This window comes from Anser cygnoides, chromosome 1 (genome assembly GCF_040182565.1).
Source record: "Anser cygnoides isolate HZ-2024a breed goose chromosome 1, Taihu_goose_T2T_genome, whole genome shotgun sequence".
In the NCBI taxonomy this organism is placed as follows: Eukaryota; Metazoa; Chordata; class Aves; order Anseriformes; family Anatidae; genus Anser; species Anser cygnoides.
In genome coordinates this window covers 149,741,658-149,769,053 of record NC_089873.1, presented here as the reverse complement: position 1 = coordinate 149,769,053, position 27,396 = coordinate 149,741,658, and the positions used below count along the sequence as shown (strand labels likewise).

Genomic DNA, 27,396 nt, shown 5'->3' with positions numbered 1-27,396 from the left:
TTTAAGAAGATTGCAGAGGAACTGGAAAGTAAACTGAGATGACTTAGGAAAATAATACCTTCCCTCCACCTCCTCACATTTCCCCTCCAAAAAGATAAGTCCACACAAGAAAGCCTCTGTTGTCTTTGGCGGGTGCATTCCTAAATGTTCCTGAGCCGTAAGTACTTTGCCTGGTTCCTGTAGCACTCCTCCCTCCACGGTGCTTTCTGCTTAGTCTGTTCCTAATGCCACCGTTCCTCTTTTTCATTTCCCTGAGCGTGTCTCCTGCTGAAGAGAGATCCCCTCGTTGGCTTAGTGTTTCCTCCTGGTCTCAAGACGCTGCGTTACTTCTTCAGTGTGCGCTGCTTCTTCCAGTTCCTCCTGCTCCGCTGCCCTTTTCATCTCAGCTTCACGGCGTTAGCTCGATCTTGTTCCTTACGTGCAGAATAATGCTCCGCTTTCTGCTCGGCATCCTTCTCCCTCCCTGCAGTTCATGCTGCTCCTCGCTTGTGTTTTGAGCCTCGCGCAGCCTCCTTGCATCGTTTTACCAACGGGAGGACGTGAAGCACAGTTACATTAGGGAGTGACAGCACACATCCCCCTTAATCGCTGAGTGTGAGAGCTGTCACTCGTCGATGCACCGAATAAAAGGAAGCGAGAGCTGTGGGCAGCGCTCTCGGGATTTCACGTGAAAGGGATACAAGCTGGGTTGGGGGCCAGAGCCCGGCGGTGGCGAGCTACAGCTGTGAAAGCAAAGGAAGCCTGTGGGAAGCTGGAACATCTGCTTCCTTGTTTGTACGCGGCTAAATCCTCAGCCTCGCTGATCTGTCAGGAAGGCTCGCAAATCCAAACAGCCGCGCTGAAACAAAGTCTTGGAGAAGAACGGCCCCGTTTGATCTTTCTGGCCAAACAGCTGCGGCCCCCCCCAGCCCCTTTGAAGATTTGTTTTGTCTTATTCTTAAAGGGATTTACGGGTATTTAATAACCTCCTAGAGATTGGCCTTAGCCGGGATGCAGCCCGATTTATTTTAGTTTTCATTTAATAACCTGAAGGTCGGCATAATCAGTCTCCTGCTTGTCCCGGAGCAGTTTGCTGCTGACGACCCAGCGCACGTGCGCGTACGAGCGCACGCGGCAGGCAGCCGAAGCCCAGCTCCTGCTTTTGCTGCCGCTGCCACCCGGTGAGCGCGAGTACCTGAAGGTCTGCCGCCACCTTGCCCTGCTCTCGTCCTCACAGGTCCCAGGATCATTCTCCAGTCACCTCCAACGAGGCGGTGCAGACGTGGCCCTGCGCCACGCAGGGCTCTCAGCACCCTCTGGCTCAGCTCAGCCCCTCGGGGAGGAGTCGTCCCCACTTCTAGGCAAAGCCACGTAGTCCCTGCTGCTGCGATCGCTTCGGACGTCCCCTTTTGGAGGAACTCCCCAGATGCAGGCTGGCTCTAGCCAGTTCCCTAGCACGGGCTGCGTTTTGACCCCTAATTCTTCCTGCGTACTGCAGGGGGGAGCCAGCACCCCCTGTTTCAGTACTTAGAGTTTCCACCTGCAGGCTAAGTGTGGCAGCACCCAGCTCGCAGTCTTTTAACTCCTCTGGCTGGCTCACAAACTCAAGCAGAACAGCAGAGTTGCGTTGCTGTAGCGTGCTCATGTGAGTTACAACAGCGTGCGTATTTTATAAAGGGAACTATTATACACGACTTCTGTTTGTTACCGCCGGAGCAGTTCTGCTGCCAGCCTTACCCTGTGCTTTCGTGGCATGGCCTCGGTTCTGCTCTTTGTTCCCAAAAGAACTTTGTCACCGTAACTGCGCGCTAAATGCGAGATATCTTGTATTACGAAGTGAAATGACATAATTATTTAAGCATCAAAGAGTTTTCGCCTTAATACAAAGAAAATTCTACACTGTATTCCAGTCTCTCTCATGTTAGCTCATTTAACGTTTTAGCCTGTTAAACATTTAATATTCTGATAAAAAATTTGTCATTTTCAACAGTTGCGGCCAAGTGACTACATCAAAACAGAAATTATCAGTTTGGTTATGATATTCTTTTGAAAATATAACATTGCACTACAGCTACTTACAGCAGCAGGCTACTATCCTTCTAAAATTCACAGAGAGAAATGTGTTAGGCAAGATTTTCTTGTGTACTGACCATAGAAGAGGTGTTTTCCATGTAGACCAGCCATTTAAATATGAAAACATGATTGTGACTGCCTAACACTAAAAAATATGTTTTTTTTCTTGTAGTGTAGTGATTTAATTATTTTTTTCTTAACTGCAAAGAATTGTCCGGGCTTGTTTTACAACTGCTAAGCATTGGTAACAAGGGCATTCCTGTGAGATGGTATCACCACCTCTTTTCCTAACTTGATTAATAGTTTTGCTGCGTGACGTTTGTGTTGGAGTAGACAGGAAAAAAAAAAATCTGCACGCTCATTGAGATCCATCTGGTACATTACAGGGCCTCCTGAACAGGCTGTAGCCAGCTACAGGGATCCCTGCGTGATCCATACTGATGAGAGTAACACATTTCCTTGTTCTTGCAGGACAGAAGTGCTGTTTCAACCTGGGAAATTGCGGAAGGTGGACAAGCGGAGCAGCAGACCGAGAAAAAAAGCTGAACCTTCATCACTGGACTTGGTTTTGATTGCAGCTGCTCGGTGTTGTAAATACCAGTAGTATCCAAATAAAATCTTTGGAACAAAACGTCTAACAGTGATGTAATCTCAGCAAAAACATTGAAACTACGACTCGCTAAATAAGTAGTGGCTTTGCAGAAGGTGCGTATGAGGTGCAGGGTGTGCAAGCATCCAAAATCCTCCTCAGCACGGAGGTAGCGCTGCTGTCCGACACAAGCCTGGCTGTGTTCTACTGCAGGCTCTGCCCCAGCCCCGCCTGCTGTGATCTGCACTTGCATGCTGTTCTGCTGAGCTGGCGCCAAGAGCCAAAACACAGCACAGCCAGAGGCAAGAACCTGCGTCTGTCTGGGAGGGTAAAAGCACTTAGCTTTATGCCCACCAGTTTAAACAATGGTATTTTTCTTAGGCACAGAAGGAGGTGATAATGTTAAGCCTTGAAGTAATTCCTACTGCAGTGGTGCTGGCTTGGCCCCGTGAAACCTTTTACCCTCATCACCACGCAGGCACCCACCTGTAAGGCTTGGTATCTTTCCAGTTTGTTTTTTGCACAGATTGCCCTGAGCTTTCCCTAGTGCTGGGATTACAGCAGGCTCAGGATGCAGCTCCCAGAAGTGGAAGGATGCAATCGGTACGTGCGGTGTGTTACCCAGACGTTCATTAAAGCCCATCTGAACTAAGTAACACACGTGTATTTTGGAGGCGAACGAAATGGGCTGTACCGTACTTGCCCAAGACTGCACAAAGGGTCAGGCCCGAGGGCAAGCCAGCCGTTTGCATCCCTGGTAAGCATTGGAAGCAAAATGGTCCTTATGTGATAGCAGCCATGCAGGCAAGAATACCTCGGGTAACACAGAAGGTTAAATCAGAATACTGCTTCTCTTTTGCCTGCTTGCTTTATAAAATGGCCTGGATGGTGTGGACAGAGGGATGCAGGGAAGCCTGCCTCATACATCAGGCAATGTCTATTTTATTGGTTGTATTTTTACTTCCCTACCAGTGTGTTTTTGTATGTCTAAATCACTTTGTGAGACGGTAAATAAGAACATGGGCTCATATACGAGGAGTTTCACCTGAAATTCACACAAGTAATCTATTCACAAGGATAAAGGCTTTCTTTTATACTAAGTGGAGTTTATTAAGCACAGCCTGTTTTCAGTCACCAGCACTCCCATGGAAGGCAGGGGGAGTCTTCGTTAGCACTTCGGCAGCCGCTCATGTGACACTGTTGGTATTTTACATTTGGTAGTGGCTGCCTTGCTTACACCAGAGGCAAACGAGAAGGAACGGCAGACGCTTCCCCCAGCTCGGCTTCTGGGGGAAGTGCAATCAGAAGACACCAAACTCCAGCCGGTTGATTTGCTATGTTTTTATTTCCTACTGAAAGAAACTGCTACATTTCCAGAATGCTTAAAAATTGTAACAATTTGCATACATTAGTGAATAACAAAGTTACAACTTTTGTGTAGGTTTAAAACCGACATGGCAGGTTGAAATCTCTACTGATACCTGTTACTTGATTGCCTTTGCCTACAAATGCCGTTTGGATAGAATACCATCATGTTCTACATACAGAAACGCTCGGTATTTTGAAGGAAATCCAGCAGCTGTTTTAAAATCAGTTTAACTTTCTGACTTTATTTAAAAGGAGTTGGGCTTCTCCAATAGGTTCAAGGGGAAAAATAATAGTAGCTTGGTTTCCCCCGGGATGTAGACAGTTTACAAAATTGCTTAAAATAAACACCAAAAATCCATCTCTTATGAGCAGACAGACAGTTGCTCTAATCTAAAAAGTCCGTGAACCCTCATAGACCAAAATGAGCAAACATTTAAAAACCTATTTTAAAAATAGGTAACTGGTTTACAAAGAAAACCAAAAATGCATCGGGGTGAGGTAGTAGTCACAGTGCATACAGAAGTATTAACGATAAGGGCGGGAGGGGAAGTACTGAGAGCAGCCTGATTTCAGGTGCCTTTTGTGGGGAGCTATTGCAAGGTACGAGAACAAGAACCTGCTATGAGTGATGCTGTGTTCCAGCCTACAGTTAGACCGCTGGAAAAAAAGAGTGGTTGCAATGAATATATAACACCTGCTGTGGTAACTAGACACATCTTCATATGCTTGTTCCTGCGCTTTAACGAGTATATACACTTGGAGTTAGGCTGTAGGTCCAACGGTAGCACCTGCTTCCAGACCTCACTGAAAGTTTTGTGGAAGTACTTCGAATGAACTCGCCCCTTTCTCCACACTGGTTCAATCCTTACAAGCTTTAACTGAATTTCCAAAAATTTAGGAAATGATATTGTGCAAAACCCAACTTCCCCTTTGTATCCGACACTCATCTGTTCTGCCAGCAAGCCAGACAGATACGTTCGTAACAGCAGAAGAGCTGTCTTGGTAATAATGGCAGAGCAAAACGCCTCTAAACCCAGAGCTCGAGCACCTGCCACCCTTTTTCTATCCCTACCTTTGACTTGTGACTGCCTGTGTATCACTAAGAGTGGACAGATAGGAGCTGTCGTCTGCCTTTTCCTTCAGTTCTTGCTGGTTAATAAATAGCCACTTATGCACATGTACAGCCGCATTCTCAGAGCTCCGGCTCAGCAGGCAATTTGAGTTTTAAAAGCGCCTCGCTCTGCCGTTATCGCCGGCACCTGACCAGCTCAGTTAGGTGGCACTACGCTCCTTACCCGCCTAGAACCGCCCCAAAGGATGATTTCACAAAGTTCATCACGCTGAGTCCTAGGTGAGCTGAGGCTAGCTAAAGGGATTTTAAATAGTTCTTCTTCAGGTAAGCGTAATTACTGCTCACTGCTAACATACCTACAGGATGCCCTTACTCTGCGATGGGGGAGTCTTCTCCCAGAAACCAAGACGTGGCAGGAAGGGGTGCGCTGTTGAGAGGAATGCTGCCTCTGGGACTGGGAATGGAAAAAGGCAACTAGTTACATTCAAAATCTAAAGCAACTCTCATGCATTCCCTTTCCAACGAGGCTTAATTTTGCTTCTTAAAGTAAATATACTAGCATGGCACAAAATGAAGTGCAGCAGTTAATTCTAGACAGACGGCCTAAGAATGAAATCATGACAAGCTTGGTGCAATCCAAGAAATTCAGTTGAGCTGGTGGAAGAATTTTATTCTTATCTAAGTATCAAGTGCATTTTTTTTTTTGCTGTTCAAACTTTAGTTATTGCTCAATAACTATCAAAAAGAACAGAGGAATACTTTCAGTTTAGTTTTATTATATTATAACAGATCTGCAACTACAGCTTATTTCAGCCAAAACATTTTCGTATTCCAAACTCTTAGAAAATATCTACATTAATCATATTTTTCTATTCTTAAAAATAAAAAAAAAAATCTACCTAGCATACCAATGCTGCTACAGCACTTGAAAGGGTGCATTACTTATTTAAATTCTACTGTAAATGCAATTACTCTTGCAGTCATTGTTCTTCCTTTTCTTCTGCGCTGCTTTGGCTTCAGGTTTCAAAAAGTTTGTTAAAAGCTGTTCCAACTTCTGAAACCATGTCAGAGGCAGTCATTGAACGTCCGAATTTTTGAAAGGCTTGGTTGTTACACTGCCTCGTAAGAGAGCAAGCTCCAAACGCAGCCACCAGGAAGGGATTTTGACTAAAAGGAAAAAAATAAAATTACAAACAATACCTGGACAGTGCTTTTCTAAAGCAGTTTTGTGTAATTCATAAGGTGGCAGACGTAATCTTTGTACCCATAAATGTTTGTCAGCACTGCTGGGAGGGACATACACTTGCATTTCTTAAACTCTTGCATTGCAGGGCATTGTTGGCCGAGTATTTTTTAACTCACACTGCTCTTCCCATGGCTCAGCACGACTGAGTAAGAAACAACACCAACGCCGAAGGATGCAGAAGGAAAGCACGCTTGCTCAGGAAGCGGGTTAGAAGGTATTCCATGGACAACCAGGTGGTCCCGCACAGACTCAGCTATGTATAAACACCTCACCGACTGCACCAGGAGCCATCACATTTCATTAAATCGGCTTACAAAGAGCACAGGGACAGCTGCGGGCCACGCCAGAAATCAAGGCACACTCTCTTAATGCTTTCTGCGTTTATGAGCTGCCTGACAGCACGTCCCTGTCCACATTACTCAGGCGCTGAACCTCCCCCAGCACGGACCTGGCACCTCCAAAGCACCTTCTCCCAGGCTGGGCCACAGGAGCCATTTCTGCTGCCTTTGCGGTCCCGGAGCAGATGAAAACAGCAGAATAATTTCGCAGCCAGCCCTAGGCACCAGTTGTTGACTGATTAAAACCCTCAAAAAGCTCAGCCCAGAGCTTGGAAAAAGCTGTCCATAAGTCACTGAGAGCCTGCTGACTTCTGGGCTACACGTTTTGTGAAGAATCACTCCCGAGATTCCTTCACCTATAAAACGGCGGAGTTTCTGAGTGAGCTGCCTGGAAGACCCTCAGGGGCCCACATCAGGAGAGCCTGGAGAACACAGGCTGTGTTTGCTGATTTCTCCAACATCTAATACTGATCTGTTGTGCACCATGCAAAAATAAACTCACGCTTTTAATTAAGTAAAATGAAGTTACTCTTCTAGCAACAGCTGCAACTTCAGATACACAAAGAACCCTGGTTTCAGTTTTCATTCTGGATATGTCAGAGTTTTAAAGGCTGGTTCAGCTGGTCCCTCGTTCTCACTGGGAGACCTAGCACAGTGCTCTACCAGTACCGCAGGGACAGGCTAGTTAATCCCATGGGCACCGGACCGTAGGTGACTGCATGTAGTGTCTAAAACATTACAACAGACCTCTTCGCTCCTGAAATGGCAGCAAAAACAAAAACACCAACAGGAAAAGAATACAAATTACGGTGATCAAAATGCAGACTTAGAAAAGAAAGAGAATCTCTGAAAGGAAGTAGCGTAATATACAGGAATATAGAAACAAAGAACTGAGAAACCTATGGGAGAGCTAGGTGACAAGGAGAAAGGGAGCATCTATGGGATACACAGGCTTTAGGTAAGTTTTACTTTATATTATGGGGACAGGGATTGCTACATCTGGAATTTAACATGCTGACTAGAGAAAGATGGGACCTGGAGCAAGGCTCTGGTGATGACTGCAGCCAGCCACGCTCAGCGGGGCAGCCCAAGAAGGCAAAACTCATCCACAAGGAGTGGGTCAGAAGTGGCGAAAACCAAGAGCCCAAACAAAAACCAGGGAAGTCAGCTACATGCCTTAGCTCAGAACTGCGTTCAGCCCTGGATATCTTCTCTCAAAACAAATACCCCTGAGACTGAAAAAGTTCAAACAGGATTGAAAAGATACCTAGAAAACGACAGACTGCCATATGAGGAAACACTGAAAAGAAAATCTTTGGACAAGACAAACAATGAGATGGTAAAATCAATTTTTTTTCAGCAGAAGAAATGGAACGCTCCAAATTGACTTCTCATACAATCTGTGATCTCATATACTACCAAAGGGCATACTGCTACTGCTGCTACTGTACTAGAGGGACATGCAGTCACACGAAGAGACAAGATATTTCAAAGGTATATGGGGAAACCTTGTTACTTAGTGAACAATTTCCACATTAACAGGCATAATAAATTATTGAAAATAAGAGCGAACTAAGGGTATTTTTTAAATGACTATTTAGACTAAGAATAAGTCTGAAGCATGACTTCAGACTACAGTCCACAGTTTATAGCTCATTACTTATTGGGAAGAGACTGTTCTTCTCTCACTACTTGTCTTAAGGTTCCTTTCAGTTCTGTTTAAAGAAGCTACTTTCACAGAAAGACTACACAGCTATATGGACCAACTAGTCAGAGAGGAATTGACACCATTTAACAAGAGAGCCAGCAGTCAGCTGCAGGTGCAGGTTCGCTTGATGTATGAGCAAACCAGTCTGCCACTTGGCCTTACGACGGTCACCCTCTTTGAAATTGTATTTTGTTTCCCAGTTTCAACTTACCTGTCCCACTGTATTACTTAGGTACAATGCAAGGTAATTCACCAAATTACAAAAACAAAACTAAATAAGCTATTTTTGAACTACAGAAATATTACTGTGAGTGACCACTGCTTACTTATTCTTCATATTTTTTGCCCGCATTCAACTCTTTTGAAAACATACATTCCACATGTAAGTGTCTTTGGGAATTGAGCCAGGATCACACTCTTGTGATTCAAATGTGGCAGATGTGAGTTTTTCTTACTGTAACAGTAACTAGGGGACTGCATCACAACACACTTATGTTTTTAAAAGTACACGGATATTTTAGTCCCAATTTTATCTGAAAAGTTCTAAGGCAGGTCTACAGCAGCTGCCACAGGGGAACACAGACTAACAAGAATTAATAAATTATTAATTAATATTCATACCCATTTGTTTTTTCAGCTCCAGCCATAAACGCCCAGTGCGCTAAGACTCCCAGAGAACCAGAAAGGAGGTCTCCCTGTCCTCCACACCTCCGGCTGCTTCCTTCATGGCTGCACACCAGTACTGTGAACAAACAAACCAAAAACAGTCGTGCATTTTTTCGTCTATTCACAACAACAACGCTGGAGCTGCGAGGGTTAAACTCAGAAGAAATTCACAGGCAGCAGTACATGCTGAAATACACTACTCATAAAAAAAAAAAAGCGTTAACATTTTAAAAATAGTTTTCCAATTACTGTTCAGTCTTTTCTAAGTAACAACACAACGTATGCACCTTACGTTTTCCATCTCAGCCTGCACAGAACATTCAGTCACTGATCAGCGATTCGTGTTTGCACACACTGCTGACGCTGCCACAACACGCACACAACCCGAGCTGGACCACATCCCTCCACTGAGCCACTGCACAGACGCAGCTCTCCAGAGCCTCCGACCTTCAGCGTTTACAAATGTAAGGCAAGGGGTTTCACAAAGAGCAAATGCTCTTTGAACTCAGCAGAGCTACATTCTGAAGCCTTCTTCCACGTGCATCAGAAAGAAACTACCGAAAGCAGTCTTTTCCTTAGGCTCTGTAAAAATACAGCCAAAAAGAGATCTCTTTTTCTGCCAATCAACAGCCCATGCGTTTCCATCAGCAGTGTCACTGCGGATAGGCTCTGTCAGAGTATCAGATGTTCCATTTCTGTTTTAAATATACAAAGGTCCTTTGTCAAACTGATCTCTGCGGAGCTTTAACTACAAAGAACATGCAAATGGTTTCACTGAACGTAACTCCCTTGCTCTCCACTCTCAGCAAGCCCAAGGAAGAAGCCTGAAGGACACGTAAGGCACACAAAAAGAGAACACCAACAACTCTGCTACTCTTCTCCAAACCCTCTCGTGGGTACGTATCTGCCCTTAGCTCTCCTTGCTAGGCTGAGAAAAAAGAAAAAAAGAAAAAGAAAAAAATAGAACTTTCTTTTCCTCTCCTAGGAGAACAGAAGAGCTGATAGTATCGGTGGTGGCCACGTAGCAACCTTTAGGATCTCCAGTCAGGTACTCAGGAGCTATGGGCTCAGGAGTATGCACATAATGGACTGTGCATTCCTGGGCCAGCTATGTACACAAGCAAGCATTTAAAGCAAGACACTGCTGGGACAACAGCCTTTACCTCAGTTTCCTGCAGTCACCTGGGCTAAGTTTCTCCAAGATGTATGAAGAGAGCAGCCCAGGCATTTTAGAGGGAGTACTATTCATATTTTTAGAGGGAACATATCTCTTAGATAACGGGAAAAATCTGTCTGTACAAAAATTGAAGGCCTTGCAGGTAAGCCTTCTTAAATAGCAAGACGTAAAAAACTGCTTAACACGAGCAAACTGTTTCCAGTTCATCTGCATAGCTCATTGCTGCTTTCTGTTACGCAGTGCAGCGGAGAATTGCACTTCACTCCCATTTCCTACCAATTCTTCCAGCGGTAATTGCTGGGCTCAGGAGGCCAGGCAGTTGTGCATTTCTGCTGCCACTGGGAGGGCAAAGATTCATTAGTCACCGTGCACACAGCAGACACCACTGCAGCGTTCCCAGCAGTTAATTTTCCCAATCACTCGTCTCCCCTCCCCTCCCCCGGTCCCAAATTAAGATTCCGCCTGTGTTCCTCAGTGAGCAGCAGTTAATGTCAAATTTCACAAGTGTAATACACTTCTGAGTTAGGTATCTGAAAAAAGGTATGCCCTTTTAGGTGGATTTTTTTTTTTTTTAATACAGCGCTTCAGAGAAATTACCTCTAATTCTGCTACTTTGAAGACGGTATCTCACAGGATTTTCACTTTGAGGTCTTGAACTCCTGGCAGGAGGCAGGATGGAAATCCTCTGTTCAAAAGCTTTGAGGCCTTCTGACTGACAGCCGAGCACAAGCCCCTGCTTATTAGCTGTATGTCACCATCTGCCACTATTCTGTAGCCCCACAACCTTCCAGCCAGTTTTGAGCTGTGTAGGAAAGTAAGATCTCCTCAAACTAGGCCAATTATAATACCCTGCTACAAAAAGTGGTCTTTTGTTTGTGTTCTTTTTTTTTTATGTAAGTAAGTCTCAAATATGTGCAGACTACCTCACAGGCAGCAACAAAGGCAGACCTTTGTACTCCGCACAGAGATGCTGGAAAACAAATCCATGCAATAGCTTCAAAGAAGCAGAATTACAGGAAATTCACTTGAATGAGGGGGAAAGGTATAATGCTTGGCAAGTTCTTGCACAGAAGCTCAGTTCCTCAAAAAATATCTCAAAATAAAAGCATGATGAACGACAGGCAGTGTGGAAAGGAATGAAAAAGTCCTCTGAACAATCGCCACTGCTGAGAGCTTTTAAAATAAAAGAAGGAATCCCGCACTACCCTCACGACAGACTGGCATGCTGCCAAATCCACAAAGTACAAAGTCTTCGAGATGCTTCTCCCAACCTCCTCCTAGAGCAATAAAAATGAACTGCTATCTTCCTCACTCTCACCACCGATCCAACATCCCCGACCAAATGTCCATGGCCCACTGGATTGAGCATTTCTTCAGCAACCATGTGGGCGACCTCCCGGTACGTCGCACCGAGCAGCAACAAGTGGCAGCCTTACAAGGCCTTTATTAGATGGACATGACGGGGTATTCTGTGGTGATGTAGGAAAGGCAGAAAGCTCTTCCCTGGAGAGATGAAGAGCGATGCATTCACATGAGGATGAAGGATTTTTCTGCCCACTGCTCAGTGAGGATAGCGATGAACACTGTAAATGAGAAGGCCTAGAAAGCAAGGTTCATCTAATTCTGGAAGAGCTGAGGAGATCAAAGAGAACCGAATGTTGAACAGCAGGGACACTGGAAAGAGTGAAACCACCACTATTTGTCAGTGTTGAAAGACAGCAATCAGGGCTACTTAAGGTCAAGCAGTCTGACATCAGTCCCAATCAAAGTAATGGAGAGGTTCACGTAAAGTCCTACCGACAGGCCTTTAGACGTAGGAACAAGCAGCTAACGCCAGTCAAACTGGCTGCTGGGGCAGGGAGTCTGCTTTTGTTTCTTAATAGGTCCTGGCAATCAAACCTGAAGGCATTATTTCAAAGGGTGAAAAATTGAAAAACTAACTCAGTATAATTAATAGGCGGACTTTTAATGAAAAACAATTTATGCCAAGCGACTTCCCGAAAAAAAAACACAACCAAGCAACAAAGCAACAACTCCCTACCACCTATCCATGGAGCATCCAGAGACTGTAGTATCAAAAGGCTAGCTGAAATAAAATTGTTATCACTGATGAAATCACTGAATGAAATACGGCAAGAGAGGTCTGCTGAAGTCAGAACAACCACAGCCCTGTTTCAACGGTTTCAGCGTAGTCTCAGCGATTAAACGGCACATAAATATTGCCAGAGCTGTGTGCAGCAAACACAACGTGTTGGTCATATAGTCACCCAGATTTCTTGCTTTATCTAAGTCCATTAAAACAATTTGTACTGAAATACGAGTGCCACAGAAACAAAAAAATGAAGGCTGTCATACTGACAGAATACTGGAAAGTAGAAATTTATGAGTTTTAGGTACTAAAAAAATCAAAATTCAGCCCCAAACTTTGTGGGTAACTGTGGGCAAGCTATTAAGTAGCTTCTGTACCTAACGTACTTCAGGCCATAAAATAAGTTATCATCGCTCCCTTTTCAACATGCCTTGAAGATAAGATAAAAACTAGCATTTGGGCAAGCATTCAGATCATTGCCTCTTGCTTACCTATACTGCTGCCAGCAAGTTTTAAGCCGAAAGAGCTAACAGCCCAAACTGTGCTGGCAGATCAAGCCCCAGAAGCATGACAAATTTATGGCTATTATATATTTAATTAAAAAACCAGCCTGCGATGTAACTGAAAATAGCTGTCATCTGAGTTAAAAAATAAATAAATGAATTCAGTAGTTTTGCTGAGATCAAGCACTGTGAGTTAAATGGAAAGCATGAACTTTGATACAGCTCTGTACGGGCAGCCCTACTTAGAATACTAGCTACTAAACGTGTCGCAATTAGAAAACTGAAGGCTCACATACAGTGTAAAAAGTAACTTATGTCTGCAATATGCTGCTGATGAAAAGAAGGCTAAAGAGTCTATGTGAAGCACCACATTTACTGAGGCTGCAGACCAAAAGACAGCCTGGAGATTAAAATTTTATTCATGATTTTCAGACATCCTGAACAAGTTTTCTGCACTTGCTTTCCTCTTACAAAGCAAGAGAATTGTACTTATTCTAAAGTAACTAAGGATGTGCAGATGAAAGGTACAACCATTCTGACTTCCCTGTGACTCCTCAGCTAACACCAGCTACCTCACAGAACAACAAATAATCTCATTTAATTGGAATGTTTCATGTTTCTACTTTCTATGCTGTATTGGGTTTGTGTGGCAAGGTTTTGGTAGTGGGGGGCTGAAGGGGTGGCCTCTGTGAGAAGAATCCAGAAGCTGCCCCCTGTTAGTTAAGGGCCAATTTCAGCTGGCTCCAATGGGACCTGCCGCTAGCCAGAGCCAAACTAATAAGTGATGTTGTTTGTGCCTCTGTGAGAGCAGATTTAAGAAAGGGGAAAAAAATACTACACAACAGCAGCTGGGAGAGAGAGGAGAGACCCAGCCCTGCAGACCCCAAGGTCAGTGCAGCAGGAGGGCAGGAGGTGCCCCATGCACGCAGCAGCAGTTCCCCTGCGGCCTGTGGAGAGGAGCCCACGCAGGAGCAGGGGTCTGGGGGGAGCTGCCGCCCGTGGGGGACCCGTGCTGGAGCAGTTTGCTCCTGGGGGATGGACCCCGTGGTACGGAGCCCTGTGGGAGCAGTTCTGGAAGAGCTGCTGCCTGTGGGCAGCCCCCGCAGGCTCAGTTCGGGAAGGACGGCATCCCGTGGGAGGGACCCCACGGGGAGCAGGGGCAGAGAGTGACCGTGAAGGAGCAGCGGAGACGAAGTGTTAGGGACTGACCGCAGCCCCCATTCCCCATTCCCCTGTGCTGCTCAGGGGCAGGAAATACAAGAGGGTGGATGGGGGGAAGGTGGTTGTAGTTTGTTGTTGTTCCTCAGTGCTCTAGCTAGTTAGTCACAGGTAATACATTTCTCTAATCTCCCTATGCTGAGTCTGTTTTGCCCGTGATGATAACTGTTGAGCGATCTCCCCGTCCTTATCTCACCCCTTGAGCCTTTTACATCATATTTTCTCCCCCTGTCCCTTTGAGGAGGGGGAGTGAGAGTGGCTGTGGTGGAGCTCGACTGCCTGCCTGAGTAAAGCCACCACATATTCTGTGATAAGCAACATAATGTAGCTAGCTGTCAAGAACCACTCTGTTCCATCAAATGCAAGATTCACGTTTAGACCATTACCAGATCTTTAGTAAAACCTTTTACCAACATACCATACTAATAAGAAATTTATCTTTTTCCTTTTGCAAGTTAGTTCACAAAGCTACATAGCTGGAGACTGGAGACTCCCAGAAACATGTTCCAGACTGCATACAGACAGGGAAACCAATATTAATGACCTGGGCTGGAGAAACCTCACTCAACTGATGTGGAAAATGTAAGTTGGCTTTTATATAAAGGGTGCTTATACTTTTGTATTCCCTAATCACGCTTTTAAAACTTAGCTAGGTCCTTGAGTGCGAAACACCAGGCAAATTATGTTGAAAGAAAACAATCTGAATTTCGTATTACTTTCCTTGGATAGGTGCAGGAGCCAGGGGATGGATGTGATAACGGACGAGTACTGCCAGGGAGGCAACAGGCTGGGCTGCACATGCAGTGGCAAACAGGGTGGGACAGTGGACAGGCACCAAGACCTCCTTGTTTTGTTCGGTCTGCAGAAGCAGGAGTGGAGCTCAAGGTACTGCCTCCCGGTTAAAATCTAGGCAGAATCTGCTGGGCAGCTGGACACTGTAAGAGCTTTTAGCTAAGGGAGCCAGGGGCTGACGCACTGAATGGCTTTCTTTCCAGCTGTATGGCAGATTAACAGCAGAAATTTTAAGTACTGCTTGGGGATTTAGTGCAACAGATGGCTTTTTACCCCATACTCAGTACTCGATACTCCCTCTCACATGCTTCTTTGCTTCTCCTGACCATAGCTGCAGCTGGGCAACAGGAGGGAAACACTGTTTGGCTACTGGCTCCAGGTAAAAGTAGTCAGAGGCAGCAACTGGCTGGTTACCCATGAGGTCTGCCTTTTGGAAGGGCGGAGAGGACAAACACGGGTGCTGGGGAAAGTACAGGGAAAACTCATTGTAACATTAAAAAATAAATAAAAAAGAAAATAAAAGAACCAATAAAACAAATGATCTAATTCAAGGACCTAACCAAATTTTAAACATGCTAGGAACTATGACTGGTATAACCACACTTTATTATTGACCAGTTCTCCGATGAATAATAAAAAGAAAACCTTAGAGAGCTGTGCCGTAGTGAATAAAAGCTGACTTACCTTTTACCCATAGGCTGAGTACTCATTCCTACCCTGGTCAGTGATGGCACTGATATCACCTACCAAGAGCATGGTGAAGCTCATCTTTGTAGAGCAGGGAATCAACAAGTGTAGACCAAGCTATAATGTGAAATTGCAAAAGGAAAGAGAAAAAGAGTATATAAAACTTAATTTAAAATCTTGCTGATTACGTTTACAGGGCAGTTGGCAGCTCGATACTGAAACTGAGACATTTTAGAAAGGCCTCATTTGTAGTGGAGGGTTGTTACTGATTTCACACAGGCTATGTATGTGATTCAGTTCTGATTTTAAGGCCACAAAGAACCACTTGGATGTGGTCTGTAAAAAAAAAAAACACCTCAAAAGTGTCCAGTTTTTTTTTACAGTCTGGGAATCTACCAAGGTTCTAGTTATGCTATTCTCAGGCTAATTTCTTTGACTCTTTGTAAAACACGCCTTACTTGTGATCTGAATTGTTAATACCTCAGCTTGCAATCAGAGTTTATTGTGCCAGTTTGCTCAGATTAGAGTTGTTTGCTAACCGTAATCCTTCACCAACACGTTTACTTCCACCTCACTGTCAAATCACTTGATAACCTTTCTGGTCTTAAACGAACAAAAGTAAACCTACTCACTCAATTTCCTACAGACACATGAACAAAAGTATTGTGACAATAGCCACTACAATCACTCGAAGCTAAAAACTGTTCACCAAGACACGGTTTTCCCTGCCACAAAACCCTACATCCTCAGAAAGTTTTCTCTCCACAACAGCCAAGCACTGCACACCAAAGCCACATAGCTGGGTTTGCAATTTTTGATTTTTCTGGAAAGCATTGAGACTTAATTTTTCAGAAAGTATGCATGCATTATATGCCCGAAGGAGACAGTTTAGAAGTGACATCTGGAAACTGGAGTATCAGCGTGCTAAGCACATGAGCTCAAACAAGAAATGCCTGAAAATAGGTAAGGCTTAAGCACGATAGACAGGTGACGATATGAAAAATAAAAGGCAAGAGGAGTATGCAGATCTTTTCGTAATATTTCATTGTGCTCAGAGGACATTGGCCTGATCCAATGATCTGGATTTCCCTCACACTGGAATCATCATGTGTGTTGTCTCAGCTGAAAAAAAATGACATCAGATCAAAAGAACAGACAGATGAAAAAAAGCAGAAGTTAAGAGCGGAAAACCTGGGAGAGAATTCAAGGTCAGTGGCACGACAACGTGTTCTGCGTTGCAGCCCAGAGCAGATGGTAGGATCTCCTTTCTCAATGTAATTTTGCATTTGAGGAGGCTTTCAAAAATTGACCAACAGTAACTCCCAGACCCAAAGAACATTCTTCTTAAAAGGAAGCTGACGTCTTTAATTTCTGCAAAATTCTCAGGAACTTTCTTACAAGCAACACAAACCCTAAAAACAGTGTTTGTAGTCGACACTGTAACATGCATTAAACCTGACAACTGCTTTCTTATTGCTCAGTAATGCTACCTGTAATGTCTGTAATCCAGGAGAGAGAAAGCATCAATCACAGGGCCAATGTAAGAACACAAAAACAGCCTATAGCTATATCAAACAATTGCTATAAAGCCACAAAATTGTTTTTTATTTCAAATAAAAAGCCACTTAACTAAGAGAGAAAAAATCAGTACACAAGACAAAGGGGAGGAGGGAAGGGAGAACAATGAAAAGCCCCAAAAGCACACCATACACCAGATTTGTGCCACGCCTGACCGTTCAAAATTGAAATTGCAAAGACTTTCAGATGCTTCCCCTTTTTGAATCCTGCGTGACAAGAGACAATGGATACTGTCTCCTTTCTCCTGCAAGCAGTGGGGGTACACTTATCTCAAGAATAGCAACTCAAAAGAACAGAGATGTACTAGGAAATGTGCTCAATCTAAGGTGTCACCAATTTTCCTGACATTCATTACAAAAGCAACAAACCTGCATAAAAATAACACGGTTGACACAAAAACACAGCAAGAAGAGATGCTACAGTGCTCTAAAGCTCTCTAGCTGACAGAAACTGGAGCTAGGGTATTTTCTCCTCTGGCAGAGTTCATTCTCCCTTGGACTGATGTCCAAGGTTACAAATCAAGCCTGCCATTGGTGCAAACACGACAGCAGACTTGACGCAGGGCTACTTGGGTACTGCGTGACCCAACAAAGCCCTTCACCACATAGGCATAACTACACCATTTCCAGTCCCAGCTTGCTTCACAGTCTGCTACAGTGTCTGTACTAACGGGGGGGGGGGGGGGGGGGGGGGTACCTGGAAGCGTCTCTGCACAAACCAACTGTCATATTACATGTATTTTTCCCTTATAAATGACTCCCATGGCTCCAAGTAATGAAAAATTGACTGTAAATACAAAAAGGTTCTGAAAACGCATAAACATTTATCAGAGATTAGCATTTCAAGTAATTAGAGGCAGAGCTGCTGCTTGTTATGTATGTGAAGTAATGCCATGTAGTCGAAATGGGATGAAGGCACTCGTGAATTAATTTTATACTTATCACAGCAAACGATCTTAGCATCAGATAGGCAGCGAATTTCATTAAGTATACTTTAACCATATTAGTAAGTGACTGTTTAAAAAAGTTGTAATGGCAATCTAGAGCTAAATTAAAAAAAATTGTCAGGGCTAACATGAGAGTCATATATACACACACTAATCTACAACCCCATGGTGGACAATAAGCAGTCCACGAATCTCAAGAAATCTGCATTTTTCAGACACACCAACACATGGTGAAACACCACTATTATTCTTCATTAGTTTAGCAGTGACATCTGCACTTAGACCATCTCAGCTAAGGATTTTCAAACAGTTTATAAAAAATGAGTTTCTCAATACGTGTTTAGAGTAAAACATTATTACAGCCATTTAAATGAGAAATAAAATCATTGACTTTTTCAGCAAGTAAGTTGCACTCTTTTAAAATATCAACTTACATAAAGCATCGAAAGGTTGATATTTTATGGTTTTTAGACAGCCTTCCCTCCCCTTCGATCATCAGGGGAACAGTCAAGCAGCTACTATACAATCCAACCACTGGACTATGTCTGAAAACGAACAGAAAAATCACATTGCTAAAAGCAAAAGGTTTCACTTACCTTTATCTCCATCTGAAATAAGATCTCGTTCTCCCTTTTGAACAACTGTCAAATTCCCCATGGCTTGGCTGAGTCTTAATACACATCCATGATGATCACTACTGTCTACGGGGTCTCTAAGCTACAACACAAGAATTCCATACACAGTACGTATTTTATTACTAGAACAAAAAATTCTAACACACGTCACTTCAGCATGTGTAGGGAAAAGAAAAAGCATCACCAGCAGTCTTCCCAGGTATTTTTATTCTATACCCATTGCAGTGCCAAAAATACCTTTAAAAGGGTCTTCTGTAAAAAAGAGCTGTTTAAGAAAATGCATTGTTGTGGCAATTATCCCCTGGAATAAAAACCCAGACAATGCTCATCTTGCATATATGAAACAGCACGTAATGTTTAGTCCAGTAATAACGTGTTCATCTATATAAAGACTACAAGACTAAACTTGCACATACTTTAATTGAAAAAAGGAAAATAGCTCACCATAGCTTCATACAGTCTACTAAACTCCATATAGTTTGGAGTAAGAATAGCTCGCTGGTAGCCTTGAATAATAGAAGGCTGCTGGGAAATAAGCCACAGTCCATCCTGCAAAAAACAGTAAGAAGAACACTTTCTCAATAGATTCTTAAACGTCAAGCCACTGAATGAATCAAAAATATACTTACAGCATCAATAATGATAGGAATTCCTTTGAGTTTCGATTTTTCTATAATACCCTGCAAGAAAAAATGTAGATAACTTTAAGAAGCTTGCTAATTTAAAGCTTGTAACATCCAAAATAAGTTCTGCATTTTCTTCCTGTCTAAAAGGTAGCTGCTGTACAGTAAATCTGGTCATATAAGTTGCTTTTTCAGAGTGAAATAAAAAATTCTGTTATGATCTTCAAAGTAAGAGAAGACATTTTTGTATCAACTGGTAATTTTACAGCTGCTTTGCTCTCTCCCAGTTTGAAGCAGTGACAACAGGGTTTCTACAACTGACACCCTGGTGTTGACATGCAAACAAAAAAAAAACAATCCAACTCACTCTCCCTGATCTAGAAGGCTATATGCTAACTGAAGTCATACACAGCAAACATATATTTCCAAATTAAAAGAAAAAGTCCAAATAAATAATGTCATGATAAAATTCTACCCATAACTATAGCACTAATCTTAGCTGTCTTTCTGATGATGCCCTCATTGCAGTACTCAAGTTCCTATACAACAAACACCCTGAGACAAACAGTACATAATACATGTCATTCCACTCATGACCCCAGAGGTTTTACGCCTTCAAAACAAAAGCAAAAAGGTCAAGAGAAAAGACTGTTTGCAAAACTGTTTCTCAGCAAGCAATATGTACCAGCAGACTGCCTGCCCTTGTTTTCTCTCCTAACAGCGCAGTGGCAACCAACAACTGATGCTCAAGCTTTTTTAATGAGCAATGAGCGATAATCAAGCTTTTATAATGTTGGTCATTACTAACTTCTGTTGTTGAAGCTGGAGAGTTTATCTCTTTCTTGTATAAGATAAGAGAGAGTGGTATCCATCCAGAAGTCTGATAGTTTTTGTACATTATTAGGCTTTTCAGATCAGCTATCATATGGCACCGAGCTCCACAGGTTATCAAGAAATTAGGTAAGGAGTAAGGAAGAAGCATTTAATTAACTTACAAGGTATTGAGTGTACCTCTGTTCTTGTATTGTGGTCAAAAACACAGCCCACGTTGCTTCCCATAAATTATTAACTATGGAACCTACATCCTCACTCCTACATGACTTTTTTTTTTCCAGTTTCAGCAGAAATGTTTCCCTTCTGTTTTCAAATGGATGACCAGAATCTAGCAGCATGCTTTAACCCAACATTACTTTTGTTTGCTTAGGCACTGTTTTCGTGTCGTAAGTGTGAGACTGAAACACTACCCACTGCAACAAGCCTGAGGACATCTCTCAAAACACAGCTGCAGCTAAATTGGAAGCCACTACAGAATATAAACCTTTCCATTACATGCACGCCCTTGCACAGGTCTCAGCTTGGGCTATGTTTCACAGCCCACCAGGTGTCCATCCTTCTTGGGGTTCCAGGGAAACACCACAAGTCTTCATTTATACTCAGCTACTTTAATTTTGAAGCAATAACAAGTTTTACACAACTCATACCATCCAACTAGTACTAAATTATTCAAATTTACAAATAAGTATATTTAACAGCTGTGCAAGGTTGGAATCTCAGAACATACCAGAATTAGTTGTGGCATATTGAAAACTAGGTAGCCTTTCTTTCAAAGATTTTAAGAAATTTATGAGATGGAGTCATTTCTTTATTCGTTAATATTAATCAGCACAGATGTGCACAGCTCAGTTTTCCTTCACAGAAACTGTACCGCTTTGCCCCTACTGTGTTCATTAACAATTACATTTAATTTGACTCGCTTGGTTATAATAAAATACTGCTGTGGATATGGCACCCTGTTTTTTTTCCTGCATAAATGAATGTTATACATCTAAAAGTCCAATTACTTCTGAACTGTACTAGGCTCTTCTGATTAGATATCACACCGCACTGAACCCCAGAGGTTAGCAAGACACTATGTAAGAAAGCTTTCAGATCAGCCCCCAGAATTTTTGACGACACAAATACCATTCACTGCAACCTTATTTTATAACCAGTTTTAATTAGACAGAATATTTTTGCTCATTGGCAGCTTCCCCAAACCCTTTCAGTACACTTAAATGATTGCTGTCCCACTTCCAATTAATATGAATCCTCAGTTTATTCCACTATGTCGGTTTTAGTACGCCAACCTTCCATGACGGTTTGTTTTTTAAAACCAAAAAAGATTTCCCCTAATGAAGCCTGATGCAAGACACAGATCTCAGAAGTCAATATCCATCCAAACGATTCTCCTAACTTCATTATGATCAATCCAGTGAATTAATTTGGCCAGATGTTTTCTGTTTCTGAAACAGTTAAGGTCTGGCTGTTGCTGTTATCGTCTGGCCCCTTTTCATGTTTTCTCACTGCTGTCATTTTGCCTAGTGGTTAGAATTTCTCTACATATCTAACAATAGGCTAAATCAATGCATTCTGAAGATCCACTAAAGATTGTATGCTTAATAATAATAATAAAAAAAAAGTGGAAGCCACAAAGCACAGAAGTATATGTACAGGTAAATTGCTTCTGGAAGGTGAGGTCACTGGTACATTCTGGAGAAATAAGGCATTTCTTCCTAATAATGTTTTGAGCTCCCACTTCTCTAACATGCCCTCCACAATCTATGAGAGACATCTGACCTCTACTCAGATGTAGTTAAGAAAAATCTACTGGCCAAGCAACTTTTGTTGTGTACTGAGTCTCTGAGGTACCAATTTCTAATCTAACTTACTGAAGCGATTATTGCTTTCTCTTTCTCTCCTTATAAAACAAATAATCAGGGGATACAAAGTTCTTTGCCTTGTTTAGAAAGCTCATTTTTTATTCCAAAAACACAAATCCAAAAGTAATTATTCTCCTTTCCTCCTGTTCCTTAAACCCAGACAGAAGCTGCTTGGAGACAGAGAAGGAACCTCAGAGACAAAGCTCTGGGGAGAGGAGTAACGTGGTAACCATAAAAACAGAGATATAAGCCCCCATAAGACAACCACCTTTTGAAGGACACAGCATTCATCGGAGAACCTCTGCTTCCCGTTGACTGGGGACAGGACTCACCTCACCTGCTGCTATTTAGGGGTGAAATGGCTCACCGCGAGAGTGCCATTGGCTTAGACACTGCATTTAGGGTGGGATGCATCGCCAGCAAACATACCTGTCCCTCCTCAGTTACCACAGAGAGAGGAGAGAAAACTTAATGCTCTGTTTCTAGACATCAAGAATTAGGTGAGACAAACCCTGCTTTTAAACACTCTATTACTGCAAATACCGCATACAATAATTACTTGAGTAAGAGGGGTATAGAGCAGTAACGGTTACATCCTCCTCTATGCGGGGTATTTTATTTATGGAAGCACAACGAATTTTCAGCCAAATCTGCCTTTTCATATTTGGCACGGACTTTCCCGTGTTAATACTTGCGGCATACAGAAAAATCTTCTCTGCTAATTGTATAATTAATACAGCTCAGACTAACTACTTTCGCACCAAAATGTATTTAATGGTTTCTAATGGGACTCTTTGTATGAGCGGGAGCCATCTGTTCACTTTTATCCCGTGTAACAATTACTTATATGCAAAAGGACATAGAAGAGAACGTTGCTAATTAAAACTACTAAGAAATGTTACCAAGAATGCACCTGATATCAAGTTAAGGCAGGTTTCCAAACGCCAGTCACATAATTAAACAGCATCGCATACAGGTATCAATGACAAAACCAAGACGTTGCCCCTTCCCCTCAAATGGCGTTTTGAGCATTAAGATTTTGGAGATTCTAGCTCCAAGGTATTCCAATGGACTACATTTCCTTACACAGAACCTACTACGCTGCAAAACCAGTGGTTCAGCTTGGTGCAGGAGAGGGCAGGAGCACGTCCTTCACTTGGGGTCTCACAAGCGCTCAGGGACACCCAAAATGAAGGACTGGCCTGACAGGGCAACCTTGGCACTGGTCACGAAGCAGAGAGGACAACAAGGAGAAGCAAAAGCGATGTGCTGCTGTCGTCCAGCTTCACAGCCTACGGCCAACTGGGTTAGCCAAGATATCGGAGACTGAAACCCAGACCCTTCCTCTGTGATATTCAGTGAGGCGCGAATTTCCATCTTCACCTTTCATACAGAGAGCCCTAACATTTTGGGGATTTTGGACAGCCCCTTGTCAGAGATACTGAGCTTTGTAGTCCTGCTGCACACGGAGAAGGCACCAGGCAGCACAGTCCAGGTGAGCCTCCACAGCTTCTTGCAGAACTCTGCAGTCAGTCTGGACACCTCCCCGCAAGCCCACAAACCAGCAAGAGCATACATACATGTCCTATTTACTCTGCCTGATTTAAACAGTGTACAGCCTGGCCCTCCACGGCTCCTCGGAAAAGACAATTATGCATTGTTTTGCCTACACCTGACTTAAATGTGTTTTCCAGCTTTTTTAATTAGATGTGGATTGGCAGCAGAATGCCTGCAATGATTTTCAATGTACTATCAGCCATATCGCTTCTTGTGGTTTTCCTGATGAACTGGTTTAGCTGCACAATAACCTTGGCCTTCGGTATTTGCAAAGGGAAGAATCAGGAAATTGGAGCCAATGGTTTTAACAGAAGATTGAATTTTAATGAAATAAACAGAAAACCACAAAAGCAGCATATGACTCAACATCTACCCCACAACAACAGTTAATTTTCACTAAGGATACAGCACAGTCATCTTTCTACCTTGCACAGGAGAGATATTGTGGGCAAGGTTTCCTTTACTGACACCAGCAGTGAACGCTGCATTTCCTAGGTCCCTGCAAAAGAGTCACGTCTTGGCTCACTCTTGGCTAAATTCCTTACCCACGTGTTCAAAAAGAAGTTCAAGACTCAGCATGCTGGATAGCACTGACCACGACGACATCCAAACACTTCGGTAAGCAGCATAATCTTGCCCTCAGCCCACCGAAACGTATTCTAGTGCAGTCTGCAAATGCCAAGTATGTTGTGAAATTTTTTGCTAGATGCTCCAAAGTAAAGACGAAATGTCTTAGGAGGGCTGTTAAGCAGGTGAGATCCTTTAAACAACAGCTTGCATGCCTACAACTTGCCAATAATCAGATTTCTAAGAGAGATGAGATGGGAGGCCCATTCTTTGAAAGCTCAAATACCACTTCTGAAATACTGGTTAAAAACCAGGCAGCTGGTTTTGCAGTCCAGCAGCACGTGCTGCTGACCTGACTACACTGGACTGTCCAACTAAGCGGGAGTAGCCAGACTCGAGGCAGCAACAATTCCTAGCTTCCGAGTGGCAGAGACATGCAAAAGGGAAGAACCTGGCACTGCTTATGTCTTGTACAACCATAAATGATCAAAAAGGAATAGCAGCTCCCTTTACAAATAAAACACTACTGGAAGTTGCTACTGCCTTCCAAGGGTTGGAAACTGCTGTTGAAATGCTTCTCTATTGCCTTGTATTTTCCACGTGGACCCTACCTACTCTCATCCAGCAAGCCCAGATCCATAGTTTTGCCTGGGAGAAAGAGATACAAAGGAAGAAATAGACAGAAATTTCCCTGTAAATACTGCAGCTGGAAATGTTTCTGCAGCCCCCACCTCTCACCAAGGTGCCCGGGAGTTAAAAACAAGTCCCACCCCAGCACACTGCATGCCAGCTCCTACAGAGAGGCACTAAAAACCTGAGGAAACATTTCTGTGCTTCAAACCTGGAATAATGCAGAGTTAGCATGGCCTCGGCTGCACAGAGGTCAGGATGCAGCTCTGTGGCAGAGAGGCTTGGAAAATGGGCTTGGCAAGCACGAGTGTGTAATCTTGCACAGCTAGAGGTAGACACGTATTCCAAGTCCAAGCTGTGCTCAAGGCTACAGCCACGGTTGCTGGGGGAGGGAGGTGGGAAAGAAGCTTCCCTAAAGAGAGGGGATTTGATACAGAAGGTTTTGAAAATTGTTAAAACTGGAGTTCCTCTGCTTGAGGCTCTTTGCATTGTCACCTTTGTGTCATCCACAAAGTGATACAAGAATTCACCCTCCTTTCAAAATCCAGCATCGTCAATCAGAATCTCACTTTGTAGCCAACATCTATATAAATTACCTTCAGCTAGCTTAATTGCTTCAGTTTTACTTTATAGATTTCTGTATGCGTAACTATCACTAGCTCATTAATCATTTTAAGCTCTCAAACCTTACGTACAAAATGATTAACTACTAACCACAACTCAGACCACCTGAATGAATCATTTAACAGAGACAAATATCCCTTCTTTGATACAAATAGCATCTTTATCTCATGGTTTCTGCTAAATTCAATTTAACTGGGTCTTTTGTCTTTTACCTCTATTATCATATGCTAGGCCCTCTTTTCCAAAATCAATTTTCATGTGCATAGAAAGTATTTCTTTGAAGCCAGGCAGACAGTGAAAACAACTCTAAAGAGTACCTCAGTACCTCATCAGGTGCTTTAGGAAATGTTAAAAGCTGCTGTTGCAACTAACAAAGCTGAAAATGCTGTAAGATGTTGGTTAATCAAAACTGTTCTGTTCCACATAAAAAAAAAAGATAAGAGTGATCCACTTCTGGATTCTCTTTTTGAATTCAAAGCAGATCAGTTGCTGACTTGGAAGAAAACTGCAGCTTAATGTCTGCCTCAATCATATGTTAAATTTTAAAAGAAGTGACATAATCGAACATCATGTCTGAACACACGAAGAAACACAAGAAAACAAAGCAAAAGCCTCTGAAGTGCTATCCCAGCTATGCAGAAGACAGAGCGCTCCTTTTTAGTTATCCCTTGCGAATTCATGCACAAGTAGATACCACTTGGGAAGCTGCATTTATGTATTCCCGTCCCTAAACCCATCCAAATCCAGTTTAAGCAATAATCCTGCTTACTTCAATCCAAAGTAAGAATGGTAAGTCAGAATAAATAAATGCACTGAGTTTTCACATGCTGTCTCATCCACTGAACATTTACACTCCCACAGCAAACTCTTTAAGGTTTCCAATTTATGGTTGGTTATGTTAATGTTAAATTTGGCTTGGGATATGCACGGTGAGCTGTTGGCATTTTGTCTTAAAAAGAAACAAATAAACTTAAGTTGAACTGCAGAATTTATCACTGCCAATTTCTTTTTAGTCTTCTTAGCTGAATACCGTTCAGAAAGTTGAAAAGGTATTCGGTGCCAGCATTTTGCTTACAAATGCTTTTAAGAATCAAAATCAAGTTAAACAACAATATAAGCCTGCACACAGAAAGCAAATAAACATCCCACTTCACCGTGAATGACTTTCATCAAGACCCATTACATATATTAGAAAATAAATTCTGCTTGCAAGCTGCATAAACCTGTATTTAAGGTCCTGTTAGCATATTTTCAAACACTGTTCTTCTAATCAAGACATTCGTGAGGAAGCCACAGAATACTAATAGTTCTGAGCATAAGCAGCAGTACTGCTCAGTGTAACCAACAGCATTTTTCTGCTTAGAGCTGGCCTTCCCAAGCTTTATCTGCACCAAAACCAACCGCATCATACCCCAGGAGCTGCCTCACCTTAGGTGAAGGTCTCCATGAATTCTGACTCTCGCCAGGCTGTCTGAAAGCAATGACTCTTGGCTAGTTAGAGAGTATTTTCTCACTGGATACTACGTGGAGGATATGCATCCGTCTTAGGGGTTGGGTGGGGGCTGAGAAAAATACACGATTTACAGATACATTTTCACAATGGGTGCACATACACGCCCTCTGTTTTTTGTCTCTGCAGTATCACAGGCGTTAAGACTCCATCCACCTCACCTCCTCCCAGCTGAGGGCAGAGGAAAAAAGCTGCACGTCCTCGGTGCTACTCAAGTTCCCTACGAACTGCTGAATCCCCGCAGCAGGAATCTCCAGAGGATTTTGCAGATGACATAAACAGGGCGGGAAGCACGTGCTCATGTTACACGTAGCGAAAAACTAAGTTCCTGGTAAATAATTTTTCTGCTAATTTGAGCCCGCACGAGCGGTGTTCCCAAAGAGTAACGCATCCTGTTGTTCACACTCACACACAGAGGTAGCTATCACAGACAACACTGATCTGACAACCACAGCATTAGCCTGGGGTGCTTCTCAGATGCCTTTTAATAAATACAAACAGAACCCAGTGTGTTTAGGTATC

At 43.0% G+C, this 27,396-nt stretch overlaps 2 protein-coding genes across 11 annotated transcripts in view; one reads left to right on the top strand and one right to left on the bottom strand.

Moving 5' to 3' along the window:
• The window catches only part of CARS2 (cysteinyl-tRNA synthetase 2, mitochondrial), a 36,574-nt gene extending 33,891 nt beyond the window's left edge, over positions 1 to 2,683 (top strand). For all 4 annotated transcript variants that reach the window (XM_066985602.1, XM_066985592.1, XM_066985584.1 and 1 more), the window contains one exon: positions 2,524 to 2,683. In XM_066985602.1, the coding sequence (XP_066841703.1) occupies positions 2,524 to 2,598 (75 nt within the window). In that variant the 3' untranslated portion in view covers positions 2,599 to 2,683. The remainder of the gene's footprint in view (positions 1 to 2,523) is intronic.
• A 1,284-nt stretch (positions 2,684 to 3,967) lies between these two features.
• Positions 3,968 to 27,396, bottom strand: part of NAXD (NAD(P)HX dehydratase) — a 50,923-nt gene continuing 27,494 nt past the window's right edge. For all 7 annotated transcript variants that reach the window (XM_013194486.3, XM_066985550.1, XM_066985557.1 and 4 more), the window contains 5 exons: positions 19,294 to 19,344; positions 19,109 to 19,213; positions 18,626 to 18,746; positions 8,995 to 9,115; positions 3,968 to 6,248 (listed from right to left, as the gene is read on the bottom strand). In XM_013194486.3, the coding sequence (XP_013049940.1) occupies positions 6,098 to 6,248; positions 8,995 to 9,115; positions 18,626 to 18,746; positions 19,109 to 19,213; positions 19,294 to 19,344 (549 nt within the window). In that variant the 3' untranslated portion in view covers positions 3,968 to 6,097. The remainder of the gene's footprint in view (positions 6,249 to 8,994; positions 9,116 to 18,625; positions 18,747 to 19,108; positions 19,214 to 19,293; positions 19,345 to 27,396) is intronic.